The 10,188-nt window shown below is 45.3% G+C and overlaps 1 protein-coding gene across 1 annotated transcript in view; it reads right to left on the bottom strand.

Annotated features, from left to right (window-relative positions):
* Nucleotides 1–698: 698 nt before the first annotated feature.
* RNF32 (ring finger protein 32) overlaps nucleotides 699–10,188 on the bottom strand; it is a 34,613-nt gene continuing 25,123 nt past the window's right edge. Inside the window, exons 8-9 of the mRNA XM_058660649.1 lie at nucleotides 2,094–2,261; nucleotides 699–991 (exon numbers count right to left, since the gene is read on the bottom strand). Coding sequence (XP_058516632.1) covers nucleotides 770–991; nucleotides 2,094–2,261 — 390 coding nt within the window. The 3' untranslated portion in view covers nucleotides 699–769. The remainder of the gene's footprint in view (nucleotides 992–2,093; nucleotides 2,262–10,188) is intronic.

Genomic DNA, 10,188 nt, shown 5'->3' with positions numbered 1-10,188 from the left:
CTGTCTCTGCTCTTGGTCCAATCAAACAGACCAGCAGGACGGGCAGTTCTTTATCTGGGTTTACCTCCTGAGTTCCCGGTGAACACCCCATCGTGTTGCTGGTGGAGTTCTGGCTGCTGGTGCAGTTCAGATTGCCACTCGCTGAGTGCCACTGGTTTATCAGATCACTGCAACGCCACACTACTGTCTCTGCTGCTTTTCTGTGTCTGTCAGTCTCCAGGTGCCCCTCTGCTGTTGTTCTGTCCTCTCCTATTTCCTGGAATGTGCCCTCTCTGCTTCACACTGGCTAATGTTTCTCCATCCATTTAAACGTGTCCTTACCCTATTCTGCCATCTTGATTCTCCCCTTAGGTTATCTGTTTGTAAACTGCTGCTTTGTTTGAGGGCATTGTCCCCAAAAGGTTTCTGTAAAATCGCAATGAGTTCACCACTTTTGTAACCAAGTTCCACCATTGATCCTCATCTCCTAGGTGGGTGGTGGGGACTCAGTCCCTGAGTGGTCTCGCGTTGCCTTCCTGCGTGTGCATAGGCAGAGCGCTGGCATTGGACTGAAACCAGGCACTCCACTATGCCATGTGGGCATCCCAGCCAGTGGCTTCACCACTCTGCCATGTTCAGCTTGTAAAATACAATTTGATTTCCCATATATAACTATACAGAGTTTAGTTCATCAGAGAATAAATTACATTGTAATTTTTCACAAAATTTGCCAACATGAAGATAAGCTTCCCCCATTTCCCCTCCCCCCCAGTATATCCTGAGTGAGAAATCAGCATTCTAGTATTTTCTTTTGATAGCAGGAGCGGCAGAGTGGACAGACATGCAAAGGAAAACTGTCTCCCAGGGAGAACTCCTCCAGGGCGAGGAGACACGTGTGATGGAACAGGTGCGAGCAGGACAGGAGAACGGTCTCCCGGCGGGGCTGGCGGTGGCCGCTGAGTGACAGCGGGGAGAGGCAAATGGGACATTCGAGGCTCTCCCGGCCAAGGGCCTGCATGTAGGAGAAAAATTGCCATGGGTTAGGGGAGGTCATTAGTTTCACCAGAAGAGAAAGATTTAAATTGAGACTTCAGTCTTCTACAAAACGGAGCGGTTTTGTTCTGTGTTAAGATACTACCGTGCCCAGACTCTACTACTTTTATAAGGCATGGGGAATAATAATAGTCCACCAGTGGCCAGTCAATTTAAAAAATATGCTTTCTCTGGGCCCGGCGGTGTGGCCTAGAGGCTAAAGTCCTCGCCTTGAAAGCCCCGGGATCCCGTATGGGCGCCGGTTCTAATCCCAGCAGCTCCACTTCCCATCCAGCTCCCTGCTTGTGGCCTGGGAAAGCAGTCGAGGACGGCCCAAAGCTTTGGGACCCTGCACCCGCGTGGGAGACCTGGAGGAGGTTCCAGGTTCCTGGCATTGGATCGGCGCGTACCGGCCGGTTGCGGCTCACTTGGGGAGTGAATCATCAGATGGAAGATCTTCCTCTCTGTCTCTCCTCCTCTCTGTATATCTGACTTTGTAATAAAACTAAACAAATCTTTTAAAAAAATATGCTTTCTCAAACAACTCTGAGGATTATCATATACACTTGATGTTATATGTATTCTGCTTTTAAAAATACTCTATTGAACTGATTTTTGCAATTTCCTAACTTGAAGCTTTTTAAAGTTAAATTTCCCTCTGTGTTGGCACCCCCCCCCCCCAGTGGTTCTTTCTGTCTCTTCTGGCTGTTGCTGATGGAAGAGAACAGTGGACCACAGCCACCAGGAACTCCCTCTGGAAGGTCCCGTGCATGGGTGCGGGCTTTTCCCTTGGGTGACTTCATTGCACACAGAGAGGAATGTCCACGCAGGATTGCGAGCAGAGAGCATTTCAATAAGAAGGGACCTTGGCACAGTCACGGCTGAGCTCCCGAGGAAAACCCGACTCCCTCACTGGTGTGGCGCCACCAGGGCACCAGCCACCTGCTTCCCCTCGCCTGAACTGGTTCTGCAAAACTCACCCTTTCTCTCGCCACCTGCCCTCCCCGTCACTCCCTTCCAGATTCCTGGGGGCTGAGACAGGATCCATGATTTGAGCCGATGGAGCCAGGTGCCAAGCCTACCTGTATTTGGATTTTCTCCCAGGCCTCTCCTGTAATCTCCTGGCCGCACTTTTCATCCAGCTGTTGAAGAATGCTTCGGTTCACGGCCAAGCACTGGTCGATTTCCGAGAAGAGCTCTTCTATGTTGGTGCTGTAGGAGCACAGGATGCGGTGGCTGATCTCTGTGAACTGACAACAGAGCGGGCCAGGAGGGCGGGGTTAGGCGGCGATTCGGAATTCTTGGCGGAGGCTGAAGCGAGTCCTGGATATCCATTTTACTTTCCTCAAGCCCTTGTCTTTGAATAATACTTTTTAGGGGAACAGACAAATAGCAACAAATAGAAACTATCGATTTTAACATTACTGAAAATGTTCCGGCACGACTCAGAACCAACTAGAAATGGTATTTGGCCCAGTGGTTCCACTGACCCCTAAGCAGAGTGCATTCAGATCCTGGCTCTGCCTGGCTGTGCTCCTGACGCTGCCTGCCTTCCTACAAACGCACCCTGCGAAGGGGTGCTAGCTCAAGCAGTTAGATCCCTGCCAACCGCTCACACAGGAGACCCGGAGTCCAGCCCACCCTGGCTGTGGGAGCATTTGGAGAATGAACCAACAGAGGAGAAAGCCCTCCTTCTGTCTCATATATATAAAACTTTAACGTCATATATACAAATTTGATATAGGAATTTGTATATATAGAATTTAAATTTCATATATACAAAATTTTAAAACAATATGCAGTCTCATTGTATGATGTTGTCACATTTGAAGGAAGGAATATTTCTTCCCAAAGGAATGACAGGTCATGGAGATTCTGATCTCCTCCTCCTCCCTGAAGACAGGTTGCGAGGCCCTCCTGTGGGAAGTTGCTTCCCTGTGCCCCAAGGAAACAAGTGTCCCGAGCTCTGAAGACAAGGGCCCCAGAGCATTTGTCATGCACAAGCCTGGCAGAGCGTCCCATGCCCCACGTGGACCGGTCCCTTGGTCTCCTGGTGTCCCCGTTCTCAGTCTCCATCAGAGAGCACGCCAAAGCTCCAGCCGAACTGCCCCGTCAGGCCCCACTTCCCTCTGAAGCCTCTCATGTCACAGAACACTTGCATTCAACGAATGTGTGTGTTTTTCTCTTTTCTAGATCTTTCTGTTGTTCATCTAGTGGATAGGACTCCAGCTGAAGAACCTGAGGAAGGAAAAAGATGTTTTCCTTCCCAACAGCTGACTTGGCTTGGCAGTTTTCCTGTGCACAAAGAATGTATTTGAAACTAAAAGGAGAGACAAGACAGGAATTGGGACTTTACCAAAGTGGTTACATCACACCCTGGCATCGCCTGTCCTAATCTGTCAGGGAGCCTCACTGCACAGGGCCACACTTCTCTGGCTGTGGCCTGACATTTGGATCCTATATCTTTGCTTGCCAGCATTCTTTCATTTGGATTGAATTGTTCCTTTGTTTGTTCCTTCCTTCAAGATTTATTTATTTTTATTGGAAAGACAGATTTACAGAGAGAAGGAAATACAGAAGAGAAAGACCCTCCATCCGCTGATTCACTCCCCAAGTGGCGACAATGGCCAGAGCTGAGCTGATCCAGAGCCAGGAGCCAGGCGCTTCTTCCAGGTCTCCCACACGGGTGCAGGGTCCCATGGTTTTAGGCCACCCTCCACTGCTTTTCCAGGCCACAGGCAGGGAGCTGGTTGGGAAGTGGAGCAGCCGGGATACAAACCGGCACCCATACGGGATCTTGGTGTGTCCCAGATGAGGATTTAGCCACTGTGCCACTGTGCTGGGGATTCCACAGTATCATCTATTTCCCACTGTAGTTTTTCTTTGACAAGCAGGTTTTGGGAAATGTTCATCGGGTTCAACAGGTAAGATATTTCCAGTGTTTCTATCCGATCTATCCAGTATGGCTCCTTGTTCTGTTTTTAGGACTCTTGCAAGACATAAGTTGAGCAATAAATGCACCACTCACAGTAACTTTTAACTAAATATGTCATTGAAATACTGTCTAAATTTTTTCTTTCTTGTTTTTTTAAAGGCAGAGGGATGGAGAGATGGGGAGAAAGATCTTCCGCTCACTGGCTCACGCCTCACATGCCTTCAGCAGTGGGGCCGGGGTCAGTCCTAAAGCAGTCACTCTGAGCTCAGTGCGGTTCTCACACAAGGAGGCAGAACTGGAACTGCACCTGTTACCTCCTTCCTGGGCGAGCAACCAGAGCTCCGGCTCAGGTACTCGAGATGTGTACCTCACTGAGTGGCATCTTAACCTTTGTGCCAAAGGCCCCTGCACACTTTACATTTCTGAAACTATGATTAATTTATATAGCATAGTCAATAAAGCATTAATGTAATAATTTATCATTTAATGTTATTATATACTGTACATAATTATATGTTCTCTACTTTTATACAACTTGTAGTAAAAGTTTTGACCAGCATTGCCATAAAAAGGTAATGTAATATACTATCAGATTAGTATGGCTACAGTGGTCTAAAGAAACAGGAGTTTTTCAGCTCTGTTACAATCTTATGGAATCCCCCCCCCCAACCCTCATGCTTTATCCCTATGTAACTCTGCCTTTCAAATAAATAATCTTAGAAAATGGGGTGGCATTTTGGCATAGTGGATAAAGCTACCACCTGCTGCATAAGCATCCTGTATGGGAGTCTGGCTGCTTCCCTTCCAATGCGGCTCCTTGCTAATGCACCTGGGCAAGCAGTGGAAGATGACCCAAGCAGTTGGGCTCCTGTACCCATGTGAGAGACCTAGATGAAGCTCCTGACTTTGTTGTAATGATTTTTTAAAAAAAAATATTTGAAAGGTAGAGCGAGAGGAAGAGAATCTTCATCCTCTGGGTCACTCCCCAAATGAATGCAATACCCGGGGCTGTGCCACGCTGAAGCCAGGAGCCTGGAGCATCTTCTGAGTCTCCCACATTGGTGAAGGGACCCAAGCACTTGGGCCATCTTCTGCTGCTTTCCCATGTGCGTGAACAGGAAACTGTACTGGAAATGGAGTAGCTGTAACTAGAACTGGTGCTGAAACGGGATGCTGGTACTGCAGGTGGAGGCTTGGCTTACTATGCTACAATGGCAGCCCTAACTCCTGGCTCTAGGCTGAGGCCTGGCCCAATCCTGGCCATTGCAATATTCTGGGGAATGAACTCATCCAGTGAAGGAAATATTGTCTCTCTCTCCCTCCCTCCCTCTGTAACACTCATTGCTTTTCAAATAAATAATTTCAGAAAATCTTATGGAACCATTATCTTATATAGCTCTTGATACACGCGCGCGCGCACACACACACAATATAAGCATGGGAAAATACACACCAGTGTTATATTTTAACGCTTCTCTTCTAAGTAATAGACATTTTTTTTTTTATCCAGGGCATTAAGTCCACTTTTTGTAATTACTGGCACTCTGTTAAGGATGTACCCATCCTACCCTATGTTTCCCATTTGTCTTGTTAGGGATAGTTTTTCTGCAATTTTTTTCTCCTTTTCACTTAAAATTTTCTATTTCCGTTTTTCCTCTTTCCTACTTTGAAGATAAAAACCAACTCTATCCTCTTAGGTGTCACCCTAGAAACATACAAAATCTAAAATTAATTAATATTTTTGTCCTTAGAAACTGTGCAAGAATCTTAGAACATTCTAACTTGATTTTCTTTTCCATGATTTTGTCACCTATTTTAGCTCTTCTCCTTATAACCACGAGCTAAATTACTGTTCTTCTTTGGCAATCAGTGTCTCTGAGACTTCCCACATTCTCCCATTCACATGTCTAACAGCCCATCTGGGGCCATTCTCCATCTTTACGTATGGTGTTCTACAGAATTTCCTTTAACAAAGTCATTTCAGGGGCAGCGCCATTCTGACTACCTCCAATTGTGTGTGCTTTGCCACTGCTGTTGAATCTAGCTTCATTTAGTCCCTATGTTTGCCTTTCAAATATAAATACTTTTTTTGAAAAAATTAAGATTTATTTTTATTGGAAAAACAGATTTACAGAGAGAAGGAGAGACAGAAAGATCTCCCATCTACTGGTTCACTCCCCAAGTGGCCACAATGGATGGAATTAAGTGATCTGAAGCCAGGAGCCAGGTGCTTCTTCCAGGTCTCCTACATGGTGCAGGGTCCCAAGGCTTTGGTCCATCTTTGACTGCTTTCCCAGGCCATACGTAGGCAAGGAGCACTTCCCTCGGATGGACTCCTGTGAGCTGCATGGTGGCTTTTCCCTGGGAACGGGCCTTGCTGGTCAGCATCCAGGTGGCTCCTCTTTTGATCCCTATTCTGAAAAGGGTTCCACTGCGCGGCTGGCTGCCACGCCCAGCCTGCACGCCCTACAGCCAGGCTCCTGCTACTGCTCTTGCTGCCTGCACAGCCATTCCAGGGTCCTGGGGCATGCTCCCTCTATGTGGGTCCCTGCTAAGGTTTCCTTCCTTAGCAATTCCTACCTCGCCGCCCCCCTCATTATCCACCATCTGCTTTCTCTCCTTATATTTTTGCTCATGACACATATTACTGCTTGAAACTTCTAATATTTTTCACAAGGTATTTTATTGTCTCCTTCCTCCACTCCATGAAGGTAGGGCGCCCTCGTAGCCAACAGCAGTCACCACGGAGTGGCAATCAGCGCACATGTACAGAGAAAGAACGGAGCGCTGAGTGAATGCTGATAGCTCTGGCTATGCAGTAGAGTTTGTAAGCAGCGTCTCCGATCCTTCTGTTACAATTTTACAAGTTGTAAAATTTACAAGTGTCAGCCCAGGGAAGCAGTTTGGATGTACTTTTGTTGTCGCTATTCACAGTTTAATTTATATTTTAACATTCATTTAGTCTGCCTAACAAAATAATATTGCTTTCACACTTAACAACCAGTACTTTCTTCTTTAGAAGAAACTGGAAAGAAAAAAAACAACCTTCCTTATAGGTAATGGTGGTTAAAGTATTATGCAAATACATTTTATTCTATCCAAATTGTTTTAAATTTAATCTACCGCTTCTGGGTTTCATGTAGTGAAGGCCAAAAAAATGTTCAGTAGATTCTACAAAGGCTGGTGTCAAAACAGCCTTGAAATTGTTGAGCTGCTATGCGCTGGTCACTCTACCAGCCCAGGCTGGGTGGCAGGGGGTACAGATGAGCCACTGTCGTCCTTTAACAAGGAAGACAAAACAAACAGGCAGAACTGGGCGGGCCTCCCTGAAGGTGGTGTGAAGAGAGACTTTGGAGAGCTGAAGGAGAGAGACGGGGGTTTGGGAGGTGTCCCCAGAGTGGCCGTGATTAAAACTGCAAAGCGCTGGAGCCCACTGCCACCGGCCTTTCCTCCGGACAACCCGCTACCCCTCTTCTGTGTTGTCTCCTCAGGAAACTTTTCACCCAAGACATGCTTGGTCAGTAACTTCCAAGGACCAAGGGCAGGGAGGGCATGAGTGTTTTGGCCTAGCCTGTGAGGATGCCAGCTAAGATACCAGTTAGGATGGCTGTACCCAGTAACAGAACACCTTCAGTGCCTCCATTGCAGCTTGCTGCTAAGGGGAACCCTGCCAGGCAGCAGGGATGACTCCTGTCACCCACACATCTGGAAATCTTTCCTGGCTCCCAGCTGTGGGCCCCTGGCTCTTGTGAGCATTTAGGCAACGAACCGCTCCATCTCGCAAAAACAAAGCCAAACTTCGAGTGGAGTTTTATTGTGTGTAAGCTACCAAACCTTCCTCTCACTGTTTTTCTCTATGAATCCCTTGGTCTCATCAAATTCACTTATTCAGTTTTGTGAATAATCATTCTTTCTGCCTCCTTGCCTTCATTCAGATGAATGACTACTGGAAGTTCTACCCGCGCATCCCTGTATCCCTGCATCTCTGTTCTTCGAGCTCTCACAGTATTCCTCTGGCCTCTTAGTTAGACGAGTATCATTGGTTGGCTGTGTGATTTCGTCTCTGTGTGTTCCTGATTTCCCCGATGGAGTACCTTCGACAGAAAGCCCTTGACTCATCTTTGTTAGGCCCTTCCTTAGTATTCAATAATGATAATGAAAAAAATTCAACTTTAGCTTTGAAATAGATTAGAAATGAGGACAGACACTCTAAATGTACATATTCCAAAGAAGTACAGGAGAAATTTCTTTTGGGGGGATTAAAAAAAAGAGTATAATGCTTACTAGGAATTATTTTGGAGTTATTTCCAGTGTAAAATTCACTGAGACATAAGCATCAACTTGCGATCACAAAACTGACATTAGCTTGTTAATAATTATACTGAATGTCTTCAGTATATATTTATGGCAAATGTGTAAAAGTGAACTGGTATGACTTCTTATTCTTACAGCATCAAGTGTTGGGAAGGATACATCTTTTTGAAAGGCAAGTCAGTGTATATATATTTACCACCTCTTGCAGTTCGTTCAAACCAGTGTCCCATGAGTAACTATGACTGAGCATTCCTGATATGTCAACTTACTATGAGGTTAGTGTCCCTACTTCCCCTAAAAACTGTCTCACTTTTTTTAGCTGAAGGATGTGATACAACCTGAGTAGCTAAGGGGCCAGTGCCCGTGCCCAGGTAAAAACAACTGTCAACCTAGTTCTAGTTTTTAAAACTAATGATTAATGCTATACAGTCTGCAGAAACAGACAAAAACTTTCAATTTTTAAAAAGAAGGAATACGTTTCTGAAGTCTCCTATTTCAGACGCATGATAAACTAAGTAACTTAAGAGTTTGGGCTATTGATATGTAAAGAAATTACTGGTCATTTACAAGTAACATACTGGCTAACCATTAAAAAAAAATACTAACAAAAGTACCCAGGTGAACTTTGTCTACCCAGGATGCCTTTGTAAGTGATCCATTTGGATGTCAGCAAATTGCTTACTAATGTGTTGACTCATGGCCACCCTCAAAAGCAAAATGAAAAGCCTGGAATTTACAGCGTATCAATGAATCAGTTGATAAGCTTTTACTGGTTTAATATCCTGCCAGTCCTGCTGCTTGGAGCCACTTCAAGTTAGCAACAGAATGTTTGCCATCTCCGTGTGATAAAGGGAGGCGGAGGACTAAACAAACTTGCAGACCATTATGCTGTTTGGCGAGATGTAAATGAAAAAAAGGAAGAGAAATCTCAGGCTGGAGGGTGTGGGAGCGGGCAGCCCCTAAAGTCAACTGTGGCATCTGACAAATCGCTAACCTCACTTTTTAAACAATGGTCGGGACTTTTAGCTGGGGTGGAGATAATATAATACATTTGAAAAGTTTTAATTGCAGCAATAAAAGACCATACCTCAATTATATGACATATGCTAGCAGAAATTCTAGATAAGGATCAAAGGCATTCAAGGACCAACCAGTGCATTCTGGGCGACACCCTGGCTTTCTGCACACACTGGTGCTGGGTATTAGCATAACAGCTCTGCTGACCTTTCTGGGCCTCTTTGATCTGAACTGGTCAAAACGTGAGTGAATGTGCGCTCGGACTACTGTATCATCCCCAGATCATTCAAATGCCTTCCCTGACAAAGGCCTTTGGGGCTGGATTTGAGTTTTCGGACACTTGCTTATGGGTACAAAACTCAACATTGGACCTTTTCCATTCTTCCCACAGGGCTGCAATACATGGAAAAACAAAAACCTGTGTTGTTAGCTTGACATCATTTTTCTGTGGTTCAGTTTCGTTAGGAACGTGCCAGTGCTCCGCAGCAAGGCATTTATTTGCGACAACACACCTTCTGTGCAGGAAGTCGTCCTATTTGTAGAAAGAAACCCCCTGTACTTTACTAAAGACTTGGCACCCACCGAATAGATGCCTGAGAAACAAAGACTTCATTAACTTACAAGTAAAAAAGATGAATTCATAAAAATAAAATGGTCTGAGCTAATCTAATCTAGAAAATTAAACTCATATCCATCTTCGTAAGATCTTGAAACAAAGGAAACACTTCCTAATTTATTGTGTCTAAAAATATCGAATTGACTATTATAGCACTTTGCTTTTCTATTGATTGGGCTCGGTTTTCCCTGAAGGTAATCCATCTTCCGTCTAAACCAGTGGTTCCCATGTATGGCAAAGTTTTCACCTATCAGCCAACAAAGGGGAAAAAAAAAAAAGGAAATTCAATGAAGTG

The sequence above is a fragment of the Ochotona princeps genome, chromosome 2, assembly GCF_030435755.1.
Source record: "Ochotona princeps isolate mOchPri1 chromosome 2, mOchPri1.hap1, whole genome shotgun sequence".
In the NCBI taxonomy this organism is placed as follows: Eukaryota; Metazoa; Chordata; class Mammalia; order Lagomorpha; family Ochotonidae; genus Ochotona; species Ochotona princeps.
This window is presented reverse-complemented; position numbering and strand designations above follow the sequence as displayed.